This window comes from Pogona vitticeps, chromosome 14 (assembly GCF_051106095.1).
Source record: "Pogona vitticeps strain Pit_001003342236 chromosome 14, PviZW2.1, whole genome shotgun sequence".
In the NCBI taxonomy this organism is placed as follows: Eukaryota; Metazoa; Chordata; class Lepidosauria; order Squamata; family Agamidae; genus Pogona; species Pogona vitticeps.
The window spans coordinates 20,125,253-20,148,787 of record NC_135796.1 but is presented as its reverse complement, the minus strand read 5'-3'; the positions used below and the strand labels follow the sequence as shown (position 1 = coordinate 20,148,787).

At 58.2% G+C, this 23,535-nt stretch overlaps 1 protein-coding gene across 1 annotated transcript in view; it reads left to right on the top strand.

Moving 5' to 3' along the window:
- The window catches only part of MYO18B (myosin XVIIIB), a 69,216-nt gene that overhangs the window by 9,859 nt on the left and 35,822 nt on the right, over window positions 1–23,535 (top strand). The window contains 18 exon segments of the mRNA XM_078381868.1: window positions 305–503; window positions 1,342–1,484; window positions 1,679–1,779; window positions 3,932–3,995; window positions 6,935–7,079; window positions 11,368–11,541; window positions 13,599–13,689; window positions 15,523–15,715; window positions 16,791–16,871; window positions 17,515–17,662; window positions 17,828–17,987; window positions 18,105–18,288; window positions 19,118–19,325; window positions 19,733–19,842; window positions 20,795–20,860; window positions 21,092–21,220; window positions 21,810–21,953; window positions 22,070–22,159. Coding sequence (XP_078237994.1) covers window positions 305–503; window positions 1,342–1,484; window positions 1,679–1,779; window positions 3,932–3,995; window positions 6,935–7,079; window positions 11,368–11,541; window positions 13,599–13,689; window positions 15,523–15,715; window positions 16,791–16,871; window positions 17,515–17,662; window positions 17,828–17,987; window positions 18,105–18,288; window positions 19,118–19,325; window positions 19,733–19,842; window positions 20,795–20,860; window positions 21,092–21,220; window positions 21,810–21,953; window positions 22,070–22,159 — 2,430 coding nt within the window.

The following is a 23,535-nucleotide window of genomic DNA, read 5'->3' as shown; positions in this document are numbered from 1 at the left end:
GGGTTTTTTTTGGGGGGAGGGGTCTGCTGAATATTCGTTGCTCCCCCCTGCCCCTCTGGTGGTGGTGGTGGTGGTGGTGGCGGCACTTGAGGGGTCTGCCTCCATGGCTTGCTGGATGGCCACCAGGTGGCAGCAGAGAGTCATCCACGCAGAGAAAAAGAAGGGGGAGGCCTTGAGTTGAGTTGGGGGTTGGGGGGAGTTGGGGGGGGTGTCAGGGGAGAGGATCCCCTCCCTCCCTCCCTCCCTGCCCCACGGCTCCTGTTTCAGCCCTTCTGCTGCATCTCCCTCCCTCCCTCCCTCCCAGGCATTCAAAGGCAAGAGGGACGGGATGTCCCCCCACATCTTCTCGGTGGCACAGAGGGCTTACTGGAGCATGCTCACGCAGCGCCAGGATCAGGCCCTGGTCCCCCTGGGCCGAAGCTGTGCCGGCAAGACCACCTGCTGCCAGAATGCCTTGGAATACCTGGTGGCCATGGCAGGCGGGGCGGACGACCGGGTCACAGGTGTGTGTGTGTGGTGCTTCTCTCTCTCTCTCTCTCTCTCTCTCTCTGGGGACCTACCCTGTAGGGTTTGGCTGGCACTGGTCGCCTTCAGGGGCATGTGTGTGTGGGGGTGTGGGGGTGCCTCTGGGGTGCAGGGGGCTCAAAGAGAGCTCCTCCATCCTCAGTGGAAGCCTCTGCGTGGCTGGTGGTGGATGTTGTGACTGCTCTGCCCTTCTTTCAGAACAGCCGCCAGGTCAGCAGGGGGACTGAAAATGAAACAAGCCATGGCAGGCAGGCAGGCAGGCAGGCAGGGTGACTCCCATGGCCTCTCCCGGTAAAGGCAGCCAACAGCCTGGAGGGCCAGCCAGATCCTTTGGCCGGACATTTTCGTGAACGGCAGCTCAATTCCTTGTGCGGCTTTATTGTCAAACAAAGACTCTTGCCGATGAAAGGACCACAAACCCAGGGCTATGGAGCAATGCTGAGCAACGCTGCGAAGCTCTCTGTCTGCGGCCGTGTCTTCCGTCTGACACCTGGCCGGCTCCCAGAGGCATGTCTGGAAAGCCTCCCCTCGGGGGCCCGTTTGGGGGCCACGTGAAGGTGGCCACATGGCGCTTGGAGCCTTGTGCCTGTGGGAAGTTCTGGCCTCGTTCTCCCCTGCAGTGGGATCCTTAGGCCTTCGTGGCTTGGGCATAGCTGGGAATCCGTGGGTCCATCTGTGCAATAAGACATTTGTACACTGGGAATATTTTAAGCCCTTCTGGCAGTCCCCAGTGCGAGGAGACCAACGTGTGAGCAGGGAAGGAGGGCCCTCGGTTGCTTTCCGAGGAGGGCCCAACGCATGTTTCCCTTTTCTCAGTGGAGAAAATCCAGGCCATGTTCGTGGTGCTCCGAGCCTTCGGGAGCATCACCACCGCGCAGAACGAAGCCTCCACCCGCTTCTCGATGGTCATGGCGCTGGACTTCAGTGCCTCCGGCTTCATCACTGCTGCGCACCTGCAGGTAGGGCCATCCTGTCCCTTTTGCCTCTGTGGGGTTGGGTTTGGAGAAGTTACTTTTTTTGGGTGGCATGGCTCAGGGGTCCCAGCTGGTGTGGCTGGCGGTGGTCTTAGAACACCAGGAACGGTTGTTTGGCTGCAGCCTGGGCGGGAGGCTGGCTGGGTGCTCACTTCTCCCCTTCTCTCTCGGCTGCCCAGACGATGCTGCTGGAGCGGGTCCGTGTGGCGCAGCAGCCCGAGGGAGAGAGCAACTTCAACATCTTCGCTCAGATGCTGGCAGGACTGGGTCTGGATCAAAGGTGGGGGCTACCAAGGCTCACGGTGGGGGTGGGGTGGGTGGGAAGGTGGGCAAAGGTCACCACAGAACACCGGTAGACCTCCCCTCTCGCCGCCCTCGGGCCACCGTGCCATCCAGAGCACCTCCGACGGGCGCAGGGGGCTGCCTTGGTGGTGGGTCGACAGCAGGGCCCCTTCCATGCCATGACGCAGACACGGCACACGGTCTGGAAGCCTCAGAGCCCTCCAAAGAGAGAGGGTTGGCGGAGCTGCTGGGGGATGAGGAGGCTGAGGGACGATTGCGTCGCCCTGTTCATGTTTTCGAAGGGCTGCCCCGCAGAAGACGGAGGGAGCTCGTTTCCCACAGCTCACAAGGCCAGGAACCGAGACGCTGGTTCCCAGTCCCAAGGAGGGAGATTCAGACGGAACATGAGAGGGAACTCCTTTTGTGAAGCAAGACCTCTTTGGGGAGCTGGGGGGTGGGATGGCCGAGTCCCACAGAAGGACGTGGGCTCTCTCCCTGTGTCGAAGGGCCCTGGCTCACCGGTCAGAGATGCCCGAGTGGCGGGTCCTTGCGCTGGCAGGAGGGGGCTGGGCTGGAGGAACCTCGCGGCCCCTTTCTGGCCCCTGCGATGCCTTCCTAGCCGCTTGGCTAACCCCTGCTGCCGCCACCGCCATGGGGACTAAAGAGTGCCAGGAAGAAGCCCGCTCCTCCCCAGCTTCTGGCACTCAGAAGCAGATGGCTTTGTCCTGAGGCGGCGACCGGCTTGGCGCGGGCAGGTGGCACGGGTGCAATGCTGCCTTCCTGGCAGAGAAAATCTGGGCACGGCGGAGCTTCTGATGCGCCAGCAGAGGGAGCAGGAGAACCAGGGAAGGCTCTCTTCTGGCACGCTTTCCCCAAAGAGGGGCAGGAGGGTGTCTTAATCCTGGGACTGGGTGGGGCGGGGGGGGGGACAGGGCCAAGATCCCTCACTTTGGTGGCACAGCCGCCCGAAGGATGAAAGGGGGTGGGTGGGTGGCCTGTCGTGGTCCTTGCCTTGCAGCAGAAGGAGAGGTTCTCCCTGGAGGGCAGGTCTGGAAGGGACCTCCTGGTTGGGGTGCCCTTAAAAGATTTAAATAACAAGGCAAGGCTCAGAGGAGAGGAACACAGGCGTGCCCCTTATTCATTGCAGCCTCCAGCTTCATAGGAAGGTGAACAGCGAGAAAGAAGGGGCCTTGTCAAGCTTGAGCCATGATACTGAACCCTGGGGGGGTGGTAATTGGGGAGGGGGATTGGGTTTCTCAGCCTTTCCTTCCTCTCCTCCTTCCCTCCTCTTTTTTTGTCCAGGCCAAGGGAGATCTTTGGGGGAGGGGGGCTGGGTGCCATGTTTTTTTAATGCCTTGCTTTTCTCCATCCTTGGGCCCAGCAGAGTTGGCTTTGAAGTAACTTAAAAGCCTCCCTCCAAGAGGGAGTGGATGCCCTGAGGGGTTGGGGGGGGGCAGGCTCGGCTTTGTTTCCCACCTCATCTTCAAGCAAGCCATCAATTCACTGCTATAGGGAGGTCATGCGGCCCTGATGCCTTTCCTCTGGCAAAGAGAGGTCCTTTTAAGGAGGAAAGCAGGGTCCAAATATTTGAAGTAAGTTAAGTAAGTAAAAGAGGAGGAAAGAGAAGCCAGGAGTGGCCGAGGGGTGGGGTGGGGGCGCAGCAGCAGGAACTGCTTGAAGGCTGTTGGCTTGCTTGGGGGGGGGATGTCCCAGAGGAGAGAGGTCCTCAGTCTTCACTGATTTCAGACCCACAAGTGAGAATAAAATACTGCCATGTTTTCTCCCAGTGGGACAAACCTGCAAGGCTTTCTGAGCAGTTACCCCGTTTACCACCTTCTTGCAAAACAAGCAGGCAAGCAAGCAAACAAAAACAAGCATTTTTTTTAAAAAAATGCAAAGTCCTGTTTTGTACAGAATACAATGGTTTCTATGAATGATGAAAGGGGGGAGGGGGTTCTTATTGCTCTTAGGCAGGAGCAAAAACCAAAAACGTTGTAGCAGTTTATACGGGGAACAAAAATTTGGAGAAATTACTTTTTTGGGTAATTGTCCAGAAGAGTGATGTCACTTCCCAGCCACAGAAGGAACAGCACTTTTGAAGTCACCGCGATAAGTGTGGGTTTTCTTTCTGGCTTTTTGTGTTCCTCCAGGACCCTTCTGCACTTACATCAGATGGCGGAGAGCCACAGCTTTGGAATCGGGCCCTTCTCGAAGGTAGGGAGCTGAGTTCATGGGATTCACCTCTCTGTTTGCTGCTGCGGGCATTCTTGAGGATGATGGAGGGGGTAGCCATGGCACGCCCAAGGGCAGGCGAGGCGTCGTCGTGAACTCATGGCAACGCCAGCCGGCAGCTCCTTCTAAGGGAAGACGGTGGGGAGGGGACCCCGAGGAACCCCCCCTGGAGGAAGAACCTGGGGAAGGGAGGGGCGCTCCGGGGCCTTTTCCAGGGTGCAGGAAGGTCTTCTGGGAAGGCAGGCTGCCCTTGGGTTAAGCCCTTGGGGCAAAGCCTGTGGGAGAGTCTTGTGGGCCCCCCCTGAAAAGGGGGGAGCCCCTGCTGCCCGGCGGGCGCTCTCAAGGCCTCCCAGCAGCCCTGCTGCATTCAGGCCCAATTAACTGGGCCCCATTAGGGTTACCTTTGGGGCACTGACCACCTGCGTTTCTGCTTCCTCACAGCCCCCCCCCCGTGCCATCCAAACAGGATTATGTGAGGGGGTGGCACCTAGGCCTTAATGGTCCGCAGAGCTACCTGTGCTGCTCCTGTTTTATTTTGGAAGATACTGTAGGATGATGGGCAATCTCTGATGATCCTTGACAGCCAGCAGGCATGGCGGCACAAACTCTGGCTTGCCCTCAGCAGCCCATCCGAGTCGGAAGCATCTCCGGCCACTTGGATGTCCTTCTGACAAAGCAGGGAGCTTGGACCAGCCTCTGTGGAGAGCCTCTGTGGCCGGCAGAGACCAGATGGCAGCCCTGATGGCGCTTCTCCATCTCTCTGGCATTCAGCTGGATCTCTTCCCATCCCTCCATGACCTTCCTTTTTCTGCTCAACAGAGATTCCAGATTCGCAGCAGCGGCTGCTTCTCTCCTCTCCTGTGCCTCCCCCCTTCCCTCCCCTGCAAGGAGGAGGATTTTAGCAAGGCTTAAAAACAAAGGGAACCAAAAAAACTGTGAGCCCAGAATGTGATGTGTGTTGGGGCATTCACACATGCGCACACACACACAGGTACACACACACTCCCCTCAGTTTGTGGATTCTTCCCTCTCCAATCAGAGTCCTTTTTTGACCAGTGCAACTTTGGTGCTTGTCTCCTGGGTTCTGGAGGATTATGCAAAGGTGGGATCCTTAGTGGGAGGAAAGAGGGAAGGAAGGGGCCCCTTGGTTATTCAGATGGGCCTTTGCGCCTCTGGACTTCTGCTGGTCCTTCCCCCCTCCCCCCAGAGATTCTCCCCCCCCTCCGTTGGCTCCCTTATTAAAGGTCCTCTTGCTGCTGCTGCTGATGCAGCCGGGCAGCTCCTGTGGCGGTGGGTGGGTGGGTGGGTATGGCTGACACAAGACGGGATGCCTTCTAGGGCAACCGCCCAGTGAACTTGTCCTGTTAGCAATTTCCAGCGCACTCCGATTCCTGCTGACTTGGAGAGAAATGCCACCGAGCTGAGGGGCATTTATGTTCAGGAGAGATGGTGCAGACGGATGCAGGATCTGTTCGCACGCGTGCACACACACTCACACACACTGGAGTCAGACAAGGTCTGGAGGGGCCGTGGGTCGGCCACCTTTGCCTTAAGGCCAGGGCCCCCTCTCCCCAACCCTTTGGGACCTTCAGAGGGTCCCTGTGGCACACAGCAAAGCCGCCAGGGTTAAGGCTCCCGCTGCTCTGCCTGGTCGCAGCTTTCACACCAAAGTGTCTGTGAAGTTTGAGTGGAGCACACCTTCCCCCCCCCCGCAATCCCCCGTTGCACCGCCCCCACCCCCACCCCGGCTTAAAGAAAGCACCACTTCAAAGGGTCCCTTGCGACAGGATTCCCGGGGAGAGAGGTCCGAGCAGCCCACCGAGGAGGAGAACCGTGGCCGATGGGGGCTTAGCTGCACCTCCTTTGAGCCGGGGCTGTGCATGGCCGGGAGTGGGGTGTGGGGGGGGGAGATAGGCAAGGACGGTGCCTCCATCAGGAGCCATCAAGCAGTGGCAGTGGGGTGGGGTGGGGGTGGTTTCAGAAGCAATGGGGGGGGGGAAGCGCTGTTTCTTGCAGTTTGCCTGGGAGAGAAGGTTTCAGAAGCACGGAGGAAAGGATTTGGCTCATGCGACGCTCAGCCCTGGAGGAACCCTCGCCCATTCCTTCCCTCGGAGCCTGCTTGTCACAAACGGGCCAAGGGGAGCCAGGGGTCAAAGGACCTTCCTTGCCAGCCCCCCCCCGCCCCGCCCTGGCCCTCCTTGCCTGCCTGTCTGCCTGCCTCCCACGGGCCAGCTTGCCTCTCCTCTAAGACCCGACGTGCTGGTTTGGAACCAGGGCGGTCTTTGTTCCGAGGTGCCTCCTGCTTTCCCTCCACAGGGAGTGTGAAGGTGGAGATCCGGGCAGACAGAGCAGGCAGGCGGACGGGGAATCGGGGCCCTCCACACCTTTTGGGGCTGCCTCCCCCCACATAGTCCCCCCCCCTAAAAAACTCTGCTGACCTGGGTGGCTTGGAGCTGTCAGCCATACAGTAGGAGAGGGAGAGCCCAGCTCTCTGTCTGCCCACCTTCCCCTGCACAACCACCCTGTGAGGGAGAGCAGCCCCCCCCCAAAGTCTCCTGCCTTGATGGGCCCCTTCCGGGCCAGGCAATGGGTCCCTCTGCAGAGGCTCTCGAGCAACCGGGAACCTCTCACCCTTGACTCTGCTGGCCAGGGAGGATGATGGGAGAGGCATTATCCCAGCCCTGGGAGGCCGACAGCCTCATGCTGCAGGTCAGTGGGGGGGGTCACCCTTCGAGTCACCTTCAGCAAGCAAAATGTCCCATTTGTCAGTGGCTGGTGTTCCTTCTTTCCTCTGGCCCTGTTCTTTTGAGGAGCTTGGAAAAAGTTCTCCAGGCGACGCTGGCTGGGGATTTTGGGAGTTGTAGTCCAAGCCAGTGACTTTTCCCAAGACCAGACTGTCTCTTTCTTTCTTGTCCTTGTAGCCAGAAGAGAAGCAGAAGGCCTCGGCCGCCTTTTCTCAGCTCCGAGCGGCCATGGGCACCCTGGGGATCACCGCAGGCGAGGAGGAAGCCATCTGGCATGTCTTGGCTGGCATCTACCACCTGGGGGCCGCCGGGGCATGCAAAGGTGAGCCGCCAAGGGGCCTTGGCAGGGAAGGTGATACAGCCGAGGTGTGTAGATAGACCTCCCCTCCTGGGTCTCCCTAACCCCTTTACAGAAACTGGGAGCGAGGCCACCCTGGGCGTGCAGCAAAGAGTGTGTTTTGCTTATTTGATTTTATTCGTGCTTAACTGTCCAGAACAGTGCCTTGTACTAATGTGGCGATGGATGGATGGATGGATGGATGGATGGATGGATGGATGGATGGATGGATGGATGGATGGATGGATGGATGGATGGATGGATGGATGGATGGATGGAAGGAAGGAAGGAAGGAAGGAAGGAAGGAAGGAGCAGATGGATGGATAGAAAGATGGAAGGGATTAGCTGACGGATGGATGGATGGATGGATGGATGGATGGATGGATGGATGGATGGATGGATGGAAGGAAGGAAGGAGCAGATGGATGGATAGAAAGATGGAAGGGATTAGCTGACAGATGAATGAATGGATGGATGGATGGATGGATGGATGGATGGATGGATGGATGGATGGATGGATGGATGGATGGATGGATGGATGGATGGATGGATGGATGGATGGATGGATGGATGGAAGGAAGGAAGGAGCAGATGGATGGATAGAAAGATGGAAGGGATTAGCTGACAGATGAATGAATGGATGGATGGATGGATGGATGGATGGATGGATGGATGGATGGATGGATGGATGGATGGATGGATGGATGGATGGATGGATGGATGGATGGATGGATGGATGGATGGATGGATGGATGGATGGATAGGAAGGAAGGAAGGATAGATGGATGGAAGGAAAGGAGCAGATGGATGGATGGATTCGGATGGGTGCAAAAACAACCTCTTCGAAGTTCAAGTAGGGCTTATGGCGGGGGTGGTGGTCGTGAGAAGAAGCCTGCTACATTCTCTGTAAGAATCATAATTTCATGATAATGGAACCGAGTGTTCCCAAAGTGAATCTGGACCGGGTGCCTCTTTGGCCGGGGGGGAGGGGGAGAGGGGAACAGGCTGAGGTGGCCAAAAGAGAGCAGGGTGCGCCCCCAGGGCCAGGATCAGAGCTTCCACGTGGGCTTTGCTCCTCCCGACTCTCTGTCCTCCTAGGTAGTACCAGGAGGGCCCCACTCAGTGCAATCTGGCTGCTAAGGCGGATTGGATGCTGCCTCTGAGTCGCTGTTGGGAGAATCTTCACTAAAGCCTCTGCAAGTATCGTGAAGGCTTTATTGAAGCACCCACACGTATACACAGAGAGAGAGAGAGAGAGAAAAGGGAGAGGGGGAGAGGGAGGGAGAAACTAGTGCTCCTCATAAATTATTTTAAAGATGTGTTCCAGCCTATTCAAAAGACAGCCTCCTAGTGATTTATCTACTTGGGTTTCAAAGGGCTGCAGGTACGAAATGCTGTGAAATTGGCTGGGGGGCCATTTATAAAAAGGTCTTTCAGGCATGTGTGGCACACCACCGTACGGCAATTTTTACCATGAATCAATTGCTAATTACTTAAAAATTAGAAAAATGAGTGGCTTTTGGAGAATGTCCTTTGGCCTATTGGGTTGCATGCTCCCTCTTCCTTCCAGCATTTCTTGGAGAGTTAAATTTGCTTTTATGGCACGGCTGGGGAGGGGGGGATATTCCTGTGAGGGTGTCCGGATCAGGGAGACAGCAAACCTTCTCTGGCTCCACTTGCTGGGGTGGAATAAATCTGTGTGCTGCTCGCTGCCTTTAGACCAAGAAGCAGGACATCAGGAGTGAGGCTGTGGGGGGGTGGGGTGGGGGGGAGGAGCGGGGAACAACCCTAACCAGTGTACAGGATTTAAGGTATGGATTTCTGCCTCTTCTCCACGGCACTTCGGCCTTCACTCCAGTATCAATTCTGCCATCATCTGGCAGGAAAGGAGGGGAGGAATCAAAGACATCTTGGATTTAAAAATGGATCAAAGCCGAAAATGTACGTAAACAGAGTGTGTACTTTCTCTTTCACACACGTTCACTCTGTTTATGTATATGTTATTGTGGATCAAGGCCTCTTTCTCACTCCCGTCCTCTCCTCTTACTTTCCATGCCCTGAAGACCCGTGATTTCAGTGGCGTGGCCGGTGTCTCTCCTGACCTGCCCGTTTGCCCGCCGGTCCACGCCATCGCTGCGTTCAGACCAGGAGCAGGCTCATCTTGTGGTGGCTAATGTTGTGCCGTGCTGGCAAACTGCCTCTGCTTTTGGCAACCCTACGCATGAGCAGCGCTCCCAGGAGGGAGAGAGGCTCGTGATGGGATGCTCAGAGGCTCCTTTGACTTCAGCTTTTACTTCTCCTGGTCCTGGGCTCTCTCCAGCATCTGTCTCTGGCCTGGCTGCCCCTTAGAACCAGCCAGGAGGTGGGAGATGGAGAAGGCACCCTCTTGGATGGGTGAGCCAGCGGAAAGCCTTGGGATGGGGGGGGCACGGCTCGGAGGAGCAGAGGCCAGGTTCCCTGGGGTGTGTGTGTTTGTGCACGCGCGCACCAAAGGCACTCCCTCCTCGGAAGCCCAGCCCCTCTACGTACCTTAAGAGCCTGCCGGTAGGTCAGCCCTCTGAAGCCAGCGCCCTCTGAGCTGCCAGGTTGTGCTATTTAAAGAAGGTTTTGCCATCTGCAGAAAGCCAAGGTCAGCAGTGGGGTGGGCAATGGGGTGGGGGGCGCGGAGGGCTGGAGAAGGGCTTGGGAAATGAGTCACCGTTTCGCCTGCCACCAGGTGCTCCTGCTGCCGCCACCGCCACCTTGGCGGCCCTCAGGCAGGGCGGAGAATTTAACGCACAGAGTAAGAGAGTATTAATAGCCTGGCAGCATTTCCTTCACCCCAGACAGCCCTCCCTGTCACAAGAGGGAGGGTTCTGGTTGTGTTTATTGAAATTCATCTTTGCCTTCCTTTGCCAGAAGACCCAAGAAAGGGGGACAGGAAGTCCTAAAACAAGTGGCAACTGGAGGCTTTTGAAGAGGGAGCGGGTTTAGGTAGCCTGGACAGGAGGCCTGTGTTCGAATCCCCGCTTAGCCATGGAAACTCACTGGGTCTAGTGGTGGAACGGGTAAAACACTCCTTAAATATCTCAGTTGCCTTGAAAGCCCTTCCAGGGTCGCTCTTAAGTTGGTTCCGACTTGACGGCACAAGAACGTAACATGATAGCGACCCCCCCCCCAGGCCTCTCCGGAGTTGGACTCCAGGGGTCCCAAGATTAGCTGTTTCAGGAAGCTTTACTCTCTCTGTGTGTGTGTGTGTGAGTCCCATGGGAAGCTTTTCCAAAAGTGGGGAGGGGGGAGCAGGGCTGGAGGTCTCTCTCTCTCTCTCTCTCTCTCTCTCTCTGTGAAAGCCCTTTAAAACCACAGGCAAAGTCTGGGCTTCCATTTTCTGGTACCTGAAAATACAGTCCTGTGGCGTCAAATCGAAGGAGCTGCTCGGAGGTGAAATGAAATCTAATTGCTACAATCCGTTTAGTTCTGCTCTCTGTCTCTTTTATGAATGCTCCTGTCACACAGCTGCTAATTATCACCCGGGCATTTCACCAGCCTTTCCTTTTTTCCCTTCCTCCTCCTCCTCCTCCTCCTTCCTCCCTTTTGGGGTGACTTGGCTTCCTTCCTCCCTCCTTTCCGCCCCCCCCCAGGTGCCTTTCTTGCTTTCTTACTAGCCCTGCTGGACACAAGGGTCGGGGGGGGGGGGGAGAGATGACACACCACCTGTGTTGCCTGGCTGTGCTTGCAGCCCTTCCCAGAGTGCTTCGGGGGGGGGGGGGGGCGGAAGAGACAGGCAGGGAGGAGAGAAGGGGATTGAGAACCATGAGGAGTGGACAAGGACGCCCAGGGTTTCTGGGCTGGGCTGGGCTGAAGGGGAGGTAGGGGGTGTTTTCTGGCCTAGAATGGGGCCCCCCCCAAGACTTCCTAATTTTTAGTCCCCTATTTTAGCTCCATGCTCTCTCTCGGGAGGTCTCAGGGCGGTTTGCCTGCAGACAATAGGTCAGGGCTGGGGAAACAGAGGTCCTCCTCTAGATCTCACTGGCCTCAGACCCTGCCCCCCCCTTTAGCCCTAGATCTGTTCCCCCCCCTCTAGCCAAGGGAACATGGTCAGAGCCCAGGATGGGCAAGGATGGGCTTTGTAGTCCAACCCCCAGGGAGGCTATGCTCTCTACCTCACCATCAAGCAACCTGAGACCCTCCAAAGCAGGTGGAAACCACAGGCGGCTCAGGGGAGTGTCTCCGTTTCTTTCTTTCTTTTCTTCTCTCTCTCTCGCTCCTTCCTCCCCCCCCCCATGCTGTCTAGTTGGCAGGAAGCAGTTCATGAAGTTTGAGTGGGCCAGCCATGCGGCCGAGGCGCTGGGCTGCGATGTGGAGGAGCTGAGCACGGCCGTCTTCAAGCACCACCTTCAGCGGATCCTGGAGCAGGCCACGTCCGGGCCTGGGGGGCAGCCGGGCCAGGTGGAGGACCCGCCCGATGGTACCGGCCTTTCTCTCCCTTCCTCCGTACCATAGTAGGGGAACTTGGTGGGCAGCCCGGGGGGGGGGGGGCTTTGCCTAGCTGGGCTCCACCCTCCTGAGGGCCAGCGTCCTGCCCGACCCATATGGAGCCAGAAAGAAGATGCACAAAACCTGCCCCCCCCATATCAAGAAGGCTGGAGATTAAACAGCTGATATGACATTGAGGTCTCCAGGCCAGAGAGCCCAGAGGGCAAAACTGGCCCTGCAGTGGGGGTGGGGGTGGGGGTGGGGGGGCTGGACGGGAACCACCAAAAAGTGGCCTTTCTCCTGAAAACAGGCACCGGGCGAAGGGCTTCCCTTGCTTGAACCCTGAACTTCCTGTGCACCCAGGAGGGAGGGGGTGTCTGAGCCTTCCCTCCCCCCGAAAGTGAGCTGCCTTCTCCATTGTTGCTCTCCTTGGGGGGGGGCACCTCATTGTGGGGGTCCTGTGTGGGCCTGTGTTGGCAGCAAAGGAAGGAAGATGATAAGTGTGAGCCTTTCCGTATCCTTCTCTGGGCAATCTGGAGCTGGTTTCTCTGGCCCTGCAGGAGATGGCAACCAATCGAAAGCAACCGGGGGGGGGGGGAACAAAACTCCCACTCATGCCTTTGCCTCTCCTGGGGGCCACTGGAGGGGATCCAGTTGCATGAACCCCCATTTTATTCCATATCTTGGCTCCAAATGGAGAGAATGAGGGGATTTGTTTGGAAGTGAACCACCACCCCCCGCCCCCCCCCATCCACCCATCCCGCTGCTTTTCAACCCTTTCCAGAAACCAGGTGGGGAAGAAAGAGGCAGGAGAAACGGGGCGGGAGGGGGGGACCCCCCAGGCTGGGAAAAGCACCCTTTGCCTTGTGAATAGCAGGTGTTTTGAAGGCTGGGAGGAAGGGAGTGGAAACCACCAGAGAAGAGAGACGTTAGCCACCCGCTGAGATCTGGGGCTGGGGGGGGGGGGAGAAAGCTGTTCCCTACCAGCTCGGTCCCTGTTCCTTGTTTTGACAAGAGCCCCCCCCCCCAGCCTTTTTCAAAGCCTCTCTGCCTCCCCCTCCCCACCCCATACACATGCTTCCCCCCCCTCCATGTTTCTGTGCGCTGGAGGTGTCACAACCAGTGTTGTTGCCGCTTGGAAGATGTCAAGGGAGGGGCCCCGGAGGCCTGGTGCTGGAGGCAGGTGCCAGCTGCGCCCCTTGAGAGGGGGGGAGAGGGTGGGAGGGAGGGCTGGTCTCCTAGCAACCACCTCAGGTTCCCAGCATCATCCTCTGCTGCTGATGGAGAATACCTGGTTGTCCCCCCCGCCCCACCGGGCCCTGCACCCTTTGCTTGTAAAAGGCCTTCAGTGCTCCCCTCCTCTTTGACTCAGGCTGATGATGATGATGATGATGATGCACAAGGAAGAAGACGCTCTGTTGGCGCCTCTGGAGAGATGCCGAGTCCCCTCCCTCCCCCTGGTCCCACGCAAGTTGCCCCATTGCCAGGGAGCCCGGCTTCTGCGGTTTAAGGATTTAGGCCATAACTTGCCCATTTCACAGGCGCTCAGATCAGTCAGCCAAGAGGAGGGGGTGGCGTGGGGAGTCCTTCAGGGAGGAGGCAGGGGGTGGTGGTGGGGGGTGGTGGTGGTGGTGGTAGGAATCCTGTTCACTTCCTCTGGCCAGCCACAGCACCCCCCCACACCTTATCCCCAGGACCTGGGGGGGGAGGAGGAATCCAGAGCTGCCCCTCCTCAGCCCAGAGAGGCACCAGGCACACAGAAAGGCAACAGGGCAAAGCCTTGTGTGTGTGTGTGTATGTGGGGGGGGGGAGAGGCACCCCCTCCCACTTGTCAGGCGGTGATGGGTTGCTCTTCCTCTCCCATCTTACTGAGGCTGCCTCCCCCCCCTCCCCATCTCAGCTACTGCTTCTCTTTTGGCAGCAAACCTCTGAACCAGCTGTGTGTGTGTGTGTGTGTGTGTTGGGAGGGAAGGAGCCCCCCCACCCCGAAAGGACTGCTGGCAAGCAAACTCCCCCCCACCTACCCCCCTGTCTTTGTTTCTCCCCCAGGCCCCAAGCTGACAGCCACGGAGTGCGTGGAGGGAATGGCAGCCGGGCTCTATGAGGAGCTGTTTGCCACCGTGGTGTCGCTGATCAACAGGTACTGGCCGGGGGGGGGGGGAGAGGATGGGGGGAGAGGATGGGAGGGTTTTCTGCTTCCACATCTGCACTTGTGAAAACGAAATGCCTTTCTTCCGGAGAAGCTCAAGGCGGTGGTGCTGTGAGTGACGGAAGGAAGGAAGAAAACGGAAAGGCGGGCGGGGTTGGCCTCTCCCTTTTTCTCTTCCCTCTTGCTGGGGGTCCTTTGCCCCTGGCCCTGATCCGTGCGGAGCAGAAGAAAGAGGCCACGGGAGGCTGAGTTCTCCGTGGACCCTGCTCCTCTTTAAGGGGGTCCTTTGGCCTCGACAGGGGCCACAGACCCCTCCTCCTCCTCCTCCTCTCTGGGGAGGCCCAGGCTTGAGGGAGATGCTGACCCACCGGAGGGTCTTGCAGGAGGGCCTCCCTCCCGTCGTGGGCTGAGCCTTCGGGCGACTCTGTGCCACAGGGCCACGACGGAGCTTCTGCCTCCCGGTTCTGCCCTTCAGCAAAAGAGAGGGCAGCAGTTCTTCCATTTTGGGGTTTTTCCCCCCTCCAACTTTAAAACATAGATCGTTCTTCTCCCCAGTCTCATAGAGCCTTGGGGTATATGTGTGTGTGTGTGTGTGTGTGTGTTTGTTTGTTTGTTTCAGGGGTGTGGTGTGGACAGAGACCAGGGTCAGGTCTCTTGAGCATCCTCGTGGTGGTGGTGTGTGTGTGGGGGGGGGGGGACGAGCTACCTGCAATCTTCAGGCTTTGTGCATCTTTCCATTCGCTCTCCTTCCCCTTTGAGGTGGGCTGTGGGGTTCAAAGACACTCCCCCCCCCGCCCAGGATGTGAGGTCCTTGACAAGTTAATTCTCTTGTTAGTGGGAGTCGGAGTTGCTTTACTGTGGAGGGAAGGCACCCCCCCAGGCCAGAAAAAGCAGCCACTCCCAGGCATGTTTCCCTCAACCCAGGGCCCCCCCTTGGCCCACCACAACTTTGTTGATTCAGCGTGCTATCCGTTTGGGCTGGTCCTGGGGGTGGGGTGGGGGAAGTGCCCTTTCTCTGAGCCCAGTGCCCCCGTGGCCATCTCGGCTGCCCCCGAAATATGAAAGCCCTTCCTTTTTTTCCTTCTCTCCCCCCCCCCCCCTTTTAATGAAGTGAGTAGGGGATGCGTAGAGGAAAGCGGGAGTGTGTGTGGAGAGCGACACTTGTTTACTGATTAATAATGGATGTGACTTTGCAGGATTGAAGCGAAGGTTACCAGCGTGTTCAGATTAATAACCTGACCAGGGGAGTCAAATAACAAGCTATACAGGAGGAGGGGAGTTTGGGGCCGGGGGGGGGCGGGGAGAGGCTTGGCAGGGTTTTGCTGTCTCAAAAATCTTCATTACGAGGTGGATACAAAGGTGGTGAGCGAGAGGCTTTGGCACGGCGCTCAGGAAAATCTCTTCCCCCCTGCACACAAACACACACACACATACACACTACTAAAAGGGTTGGGATACATCAAAGGAAGGACATCACACAGCACAGGTTTGAACGGTGGGACTCCCCGCCACTGGATGTAGCAACCTGGGTGGCTTGGGAAGGGGATTAGATAATTTCCCAGAGATGAGGGTCATCGGGGGCCACAAGTCAGGACAGCTATGAAGAGCCTCCAGTCTTGGAGGCAGAAGGCCTCCATCAATGTGTGGCTGGGGAGCCTGCGATAGAGAGGGGGCCCGGCTGCCCTCCTTCTCTGCCCCTTGAGCCAACTGGCTGGCCCCTGCCTGGATCCTGTTCCTGGGCTTGCCTTCCGTTCTTCAAAATAAAAACGCCTCCTCTCCTCTCCTCTCCTCTCCTCTCCTCTCGCCCCCCACTGCCCGCCGCAGGTCCTTCTCCTCCAGCCTCCTCTCCGTGGCCTCCATCTCGGTGGTGGACACCCCCGGCTTCCACAACCCTCGGCACCAGAGGAAGGAGCGGGCGGCCACTTTTGAAGAGTTCTGCCACAACTACGCCCAGGAGCGGCTCCAGGGGCTCTTTTACGAGAGGACCTTTGTGGCAGCGCTGGAGAGGTACCGAGAGGTGAGCTGGGCGCTTGCCCGGCCGGGAAAGAGGCCACGCTGGTCACGCAGGGATAGCCTCTGGGGACAGGATGTGGGCCTCTTGCCAGGCTGCGTGGCAGGGCTCCAGGGCCACGTCGGGGAAGGACGACGTGCGGTGGCCACGGGCCATCAGGTCACTCCTCGTGACGCGAAAGGTGACCCTAGGCCCGAAGGCCCTCCGGAGGGCCCTTTCGTCACGAACGGTCTTGCGAGCCCTTCCTTTAGAGCCCCCGGGCCTCTCGCGGTGGCTCCCTTTCTCCTGCTGCCCTCCATCTTCTCGTATCCCAAGGACGGATGGCCTCAAGCGGAGCCATTTCGCTTTGAGTGAAGAGTTTGGGCCTGATTGGGTTTGCACCCCACGTGGAGGTCTTTCTGGAGTCTCTGGGAGTCTTTGGGCATCCGCAGCCTCTCAAGGAACCCCCACCGTCTTGTGCCGAAAGGAGGCACATCCCACGCGGTGTTTTCAACGTCACTTTCAATGCCTGCTTCTGGTTTTCCCTCTGGATCTGGGGTGTGGTGGGAAGGAGTCCCCTGGATGCCCCAGAATAAATTCCCCTGCGCCCTGATCGGGTGAGAACTGCAGGGTGGGAGGCGGAAAGGGGGGGGGGAAACTGAGCCCTGTCGGGACCCTGTGCCTCCCACCCGCCCCAGTTCTTTTGATCAGGGGGAGGGCACCCCGGGTGGAGGGTGCCTGGTTGATATTCCCCTCGGCTCGGCTCAGCGCTGGCTTCTGTGAACGAGCGAGCGAGCGACGCTGCTGCTCTCGTGACAAGAATGACTCTCGGAAAGAGAGGACGGCGGTGGAGAAGCTGCCTCTTCAAAGGTGTCTGAGAGGCAGCCTTTGATCCACTGGCTTCAGAGTCTCCCCAAGTGAGAGGAGAAAGAGGAGGAGGAGGAGGAGAGGAGGAAGAAGAGGAGAAGGACCCCGGAGCTGGGAAGGGTGCTTTGTGGTTAAAAGGGAGAGAGAGAGAAAGGAAGGAAGGAAGGAAGAAAAAGAGGTTCTTTTGTTCTTTCACTCCAGTATAAACTCCATCTCCCTGATTAATGTCTTCCAGGAAAATGTCAAGGTGCCGTTTGATCTGCCCGAACTCTCGCCGGCACATGTCGTGGCCCTCATAGATCAAAACACCTCCAAGGTAATGGATAAATAGAGGAGACACGCCGCTGTGGCAGCCGTGGCGTTGTGGTGGATGTGGGCTGCAGGGCAGACGTTCTGCCGCCCCCTTGGCCTGGAGGGAGAGCCCCCCCTCCCCAGGCAACCAGGGCCCTGTTCCCCTTGACACATCCCCCCATTTCTGCTGTTCCACAAAAGAGAAGTCTGACACAGGATAGAACCCGCTGGTGCCGTTGAAGTTCTGCGTCGTGGTGTGTGTGTGTGTAAAAAATAGCTGTCCCACCTTGACTTGCAAAATTGCAGCTTGGCTGGTGGAGAAATGTTGCCTTTCCCCTGGGAGCCCTATTTTCTGCCAAGGGCATGTTCCTGGAGTTATATAATAATTAAAAATGAATCTTTATTATTAATAATTCCTACTTATTAACAGTTATTAAGCCTTGTTAATAATTAATGGATGATTAATTAACAGCAGCAGGAATTGTGGAGTTCCTTGGAAAGGAGCAAGGACTGGGGTTGTCGCTGGTTGTCTGCAAAGTGCCACCATTGCTGGCCTTCCATTGCCGGCGTGGCCAGACCTTCTGTGCGATGATAGCTACCCACCCACCCTCTCTCTCTCTTTCTCTCTCTCTTTCTCTCTCCCTGCCCCCTCCCCTCCCCCATTCCAGGTCCTTGTCTCCCCAGGGAGCCAGGGAGAAGAACCCAAGGGCTTGCTCTGGATCCTGGACGAGGAGGCCCTGATCCAGGGCTCTGGGGACAGTGTGGCCCTCAACCGGCTGTGTGCACACTTTGTGAAGGAGGGAACGAATGTGGAAGGTAAATCTGGCTTTTGCTTTGCAGGAAAGGCCGGGAGGGGGGGAGGAGGGAGCGTGCAGGGGGGTGGGGGAGGCCCAAGGAAGGCCTTGGCCATGGAGGGAACAGGTCTGGCCCCCCTTCTCACCTCCCTGCCCTTCCCCATCTGCCACCTTCTCCTCCCTGCAGAGCGGGCCGCCCTCCGCAAGTGTGAGCAAGCGCTGCAGTTTGAGATTGCCCACCAGCTGGGCAAGGACCCCGTGCGCTACGACGCCACCGGCTGGGTGAACAAGGCCAAGTGGAACCTTTCAGTGCAGAACGCAGTCCAGGTCCTGCACCAGTCCAGAGTGTGAGTGGCCCTCCCCTCGCTGCGTGCGTGCGTGCATGCGTGCGTGTCTGGGCTTCGGTTCCCCCTCTCGAGGCTGGTCTCATGCCCGCCCGGCCTCTGCCCTTCCCTCCCCCACAGAGACGCCCTAAGGAGCCTGTTTCTGCCACGGTCAAAGATGCCCCTGATCTGCCGGTCGGTGGCCGGGCTGGAGGGCAGCTCCGAGCAGGCCCTGCAGCGCATTGGCCACGTCCGGAGGGCCTTCACCAGCGGCTTGGCGGCTGCCAGGAAGAGGTCTGTGTGCGCCCAGATCAAGCTGCAGCTGGTGAGTGCGAGGATGGGATCCTGTTCCTGTGGCTCAGCTGGGGGAGGCGGGGGGGGGCTTGGAGTTCGGCTCAGGAGCCCCCCTGTTTCCGGTTGTGAGTCTTGCCCTGAGTTCCTCTGGTCTGCGTTTGAAGGTTTCAAGGGACCTCCAGGTCCCCCCACAGAGGGAGAAGCTTCAGGGTGTGCCCTTCCAGGGAGCCTGAGTTAGCCCTTCCCTTCCCGACCTGGCACGTTTTGTTAACGGTTGTGCTTTTAAAAATGGTTGATTCATAGAAAAACAGGGGAGGGCCCAGCTTCTGAAATTCCGCTGGGATGAAACGAAGAAATATTAAAAACATTAGAGTTTTCTTCTTCTCATTTGGCTTCTGGCTGATTTCTTTCTTTCTTTCTTTTTTTAAACTACAACTTATAAATACAGTTGACGAGGTAGGAAACAGCTAGATATTTCCGCTCACAAGAACAGAGCGATCCCTGAATGGAGTGAGCGAGCCATGTGGTTTTTTTTGTCCCACGTGTGGCATTCTGTTCTCGGAAGAGGCCACGGTCTTAAAGCTGCACCTTTGCCACGTGGTGCTGGCTGGGGCTGAAGCTGCCCTTCAGGCTTCCCAAAGGGTTCACTCTGGCCGGGACAGTCCTGATCTCTGGGCCCCAGGGGTCTGATCTCATAGAATGGCCCTTCCCGGGATCCGATCTTGCCCTTTGTAAACCCCTGGTGCCAAAGGAGGAGAGGCAGCCGTGCGTCTACGAGGGTTAAAGCCCTTCCCGGTCTTCAGGGAATGGGAAAGAGAAAGACGCTCCTCCCCTCTTCCTCTTCTTGCCTTTCCCCGCAGGACGCTCTCCTCCACCTCGTCCAGCGCTCCCAGCTGCACTTTGTCCACTGCCTTGTCCCGAGGATGCAGGTGGGCCGAGCGGAGGAGCCCCACCTGCAGCCCGGCCTGTCCCCAGCTGCCACGGCCGGACCATCGTGGGACATCCCGGCCCTTCGCGCCCAGCTCTCTGGGGGGCTGATTCTGGAGGCCTTGCGGCTCTACAGGATCGGTGAGAGATGGCTCTTGTGGCCAGCCGTGGCTGGGGATCCTGGGGAGCCACCGTGAGGGCCCCAGGCAGGACACCCAGGGATTGGTGGTCAGGGGCCCCTTGTTGGCGTGGCTTCCCGGTCTCAGATCCGTTCGCTTTTCTTCTACTGTGGAAGGAAGAGGCTGTTGACGGGGCCGGCCATGTTGGTTAGCGAAGGCATTGGACTTCCGTCCCTCCTCAGCTCACATGGCCGGTGGCTGGTTCTGAGAACAGGGGTCCAGAAAGGCAACTTTGCCAAGCTCTGGGCAGGGGGAAGAAGGGATTCTCGTATCCCGTGAACTTTTGGCCCACCCTTCCTTCAGAGCTCAGAGGGTGGGCTTGGCCCTCGCAGGTCGGCAGCCAGTCCTATCTGCCTGTTGTGCCCACAGGTTATGCGGATCGCATGATGCTGACGCAGTTCCGACGCCGCTTCCAGATTCTGGCCCAGCCGGTGATGAAAAAATACACCTCGGCCTATGAGACGACGGACGAGGACAAGGTGGGGGGTGCGCAAGCAGCAGGAGAGAGACAGGTCGGCGAGAGGGGTAGGGGTAGGCTACAGAGGTGCTCCCCCTCCGAGAAAGCAGGCCCTGAAAGGGTCCTGAGGCAGGACCCGGCCTGGCGTTCAGGGGCCTTGGGGGCTACCCCATATATCAAGGGGAAGCCCACGAGTGTCCACGGGAACCCCTCCCGCACCCTCTACCCCTGGGCTCTGTCCTCCAGGAGCCCTTCTTCAGCCTGTGGCCTGGGCCACTGGAGGGAAGGCCTCATGTGCCCCCCCCCATCGAAGAGCCAGGCTCCATGGCAGACAAATGGCTCTTGGTTCAGGAAATCCGATGCATATATTCAGAGTTGCAGCACAGCCGGGAGTTGAATTATACATGAACACAAGCCCTGAACATGCTTTCACTGGGTCGGGTGTGCGAGAGAGCTCAGTGAAGACCTCAGGATTGAACAAGAAACGCTTGGCCGTCTTCAAAGGTCAATTTTGCCCTTCGCGCCTGTGGGGAGGCTCAGAGGACGGGGGGGGGGGGAAGGCCGCTCGCTCCGGCTTTTCTGCCTCCTGCACGAGAGCCCGCGTCTCTGCCAGGCTGTAGAAAGATGGATTGGCTGCCCGAGTAGCACCTTGGCTGGTGTTAACGCAGAGCTGAGACCCGTGTTCGAATCCACCACGGCTCGCTGGCGCTCCCTCCGCCACCAGCTTTCCCTCCTGTGCTCTGAGTTCACGGGCGGTGTTGCTGAGCAGGGCTCAGAGAAGTCCCACGTCTGGCCAGTTCTGCGAATTCCCATCCAGAGAGGTTGAAACTTTCCCAGGGTTTCGGGGTGTGTTTGGTCTTTCTGAGTTGGGTATGAGCGTGTTCCCCAAAGCCTTTGGCGATTCCAGGGCAGGGCGGCCGTTGAGCCCTGAGCTCAGTTCCCCTCTGTCCCCCCCCTGCCCCCACCCCCTGCAGGCTTTGGAGGAACTTTTCCAGGCCCTGAATCTGGAGAAGAAAAGCATCGCAGTGGGACACACGCAGGTAGGATGGGAAGACGCTCCCCCCCGGGGGGGAGAGACTCCCCTGCGGAAGAGAACAGCCGGCCTTTCGGAGCTGGCCTTTCTCCGTGTCTCTTTGTATGTGTGTGTGTGTGTGTGAGAGAGAGAGCAAGACTTCTCTTTGGGATTTGCACCCTGAGGAACTGAATTTTCCCTCCCCCTCCTCCCCCCCTCATATCCTCTGTGCCCCCCTTTCCTGCGTTCGTCTGCCCAGATCTTCTTGAAAGCCGGCATCCTCTCCAGTCTGGAGAAGCAGCGGGAAAAGCTCATGTCTCAGAACCTGGTTTCGCTCCAGGCCGCCTGCAAGGGCTTCCTCTCCCGTCAGAGATACAGGAGACTCAAGGTAACCCTCTCTCGCCCCTGGGGGGGGAGCCTCGAGAGGAGCAACAGATCCCAACGCCCCCCCTCCCCATCTCAAATTGTGCTTCCAGCCCCTGCCAGGGGGAGGAGGCTCTTGACCTGGTTCTGTTGGCCGCTGCGGTCCTGGTGACCTTGGATGGGCTTAGCGCGCTTCTTCCATTGAAGAACAAAAACCGCTCCTTCCTGCCTCAAGGCAGGGAAAGGAAAAAGCAGGAACCAGATTCTTAAAATCCTCAAAATCCTGGTCTTGGGCAGCTGTTTTATGTTATCTGCCACCAAGAGCTACTTGTGTGGCTTTTCCTCTTCTCTTGGCCTCGCTCTCCCAGGGAAGGAGCACAGTTGGGGGGGGGGTTGCTTCTCTGTGCAAGTAAGAAGGGCCTGAGTGAGAGCCCCCACCCCACCCCCACCCCCTCGAGCTGCTCCAGGGTTGCTGGGGAAGCCTTTGACCAAAGACTAGAGGCTCCTGGAGCGTAGGCTTGGTGATGCTGGCCAGTGTGCCCGGCTGGAAAATCCACTCCCTCCTCCTCCTCCTCCTCCTGGCGGCCCCTGACTCCTTGCCCTCTGCTTTCCAGATCCAGCGTCTGGCTGCTCGGTGCATCCAGAGGAACCTCGTTGTCTTCCAGGGGGTGAGGACGTGGCCGTGGTGGCAGCTGCTATGCGCCATTCGGCCACTGCTGACAGTGAGCGTCGCGGAAGGCCAGCTGCGAGCCAAAGAGGTATGGGATAGAGAGAGGGAGGAGGTGATGATGGGGGGTGGGAGGGCCTGGATGGGGTGAGGCAGGGGGCCAAGCTGGAGAGCAGAAAGGGAACCCTACCTACCTACCTATTGCAGGAAGAGATTATGATGCTTCGGAAGAAGCTGGAAAATTCAGAGCTTTGCCGCAAGGAGCTTCGTCAGAGCACAGAACTGCTGGAAACGAAGGTGAGCCAGGGAGACCATTTCCCCCCCCCCCTTTCTGCATTCTACGTTTGACGGGAGATGCTCCGTGGTGTGTGTGAGAGCTGACAGTAAGAGTGTTGATGAAGCAGCAGCCAGGTCTAGGTTTCCTTCTCTTTTGTCCTGAGTGTGGAGGGGGTTCCCCCCCCCCGGCCAGGCCTTTCACTTTGCCACAAACATCCTGTCTCCCACTTCTCATCTCAAGCTCACCTTACTAACTCTGCTAACATAATAATCACAGATTCCCCCCCCCCTCAAAAGGAGAGCGCAGTGAGAGAGAATGGGTGCTTGCGAGGCCAGCCTGCCCCTGTTGTGTCCAGTGGGGAGAAACCTCACGAGGATTTGACACGCCTGCGCCCGTCCCACTTGGCAACCGCCCGTGGCATCCCTTTGCCAGCCACGCTCAAGACAGAGACCCGATGGGATTTGCCTCTTTGCCCGACCCGGTTCTGCTCAGGAGGTCCCGACCAGGCAGGGCTGGAAAAGCCGCAGCTGGGATGGCTGAAGGCCAGCGTTTTCCAGCGGCTTTTCTCTCGAGCCCACTTTGGGGCTTATTATCAGGGCTGGCCAAGGGAGAACTTACCCAGCGCAGCTCTTCTCTGGGAGGCCTCGTGCCTTGCCAGGCCTCTCTCTCTCAGGCGCCAGCGAGGATGTTCCCTGTGGCCTAGTGCTCCTATTCATTAGCCATGAATTGCTTTTCCATCCTGGAATGGTGCGGAGGCTTTCAGGAACAAGGCATGTCTCATGGAGAGGGGAAACGAGGGCTCCTCGCCGCACCTCTGCAGGGAGGCCGCGTGCCCGTTGAGGGCGGCTCCCATGGGCAGAAAGACCGGGATGCCCAGCGCAGCAGGGAAGGAGGGACGGTAGAGGCCAACCTCTGGGGTCCCCTTGGCTTTCTTTGCAGAGGGAGGAGAGCGCACTGCCCCAGCCCCCTCCCCCTCCCTCTGCCCCCCACCCCACCCGCCACTTTCCCCACAGTTCTGCCGCTTTGAACAGATTGGCTCCGAGTTCCATCAGGCTGCCCAGCGGAGGATGAAAACCATTCCAGTACCTGCGTGTTGCCTCGTTTCCTTCTCCCTTTCATCACCTGTCGAGGGAGTTAAATGATCTGTTTTTTGCTGATGCAGCGATAGCCACCTGGAAGGAGGTCTGCCTGCACTGTCCTTCTATGGGGCTGGATCCTGCTCCTTGGTTGGAGTAAGCCAGGCTTTGCCGCTGCTCTTGGGGCCACTCTGGCAGCTGCGTTGCTTGGAATGTACTCTGAATTGAAACGTAGCCTTGTGACTTGTCGAGTGAGGTCTGTGGGGCCTGGGAAAGGCCATCATCTGCAAGAGATAGGCCAATGGCACAGGACGAGGGTG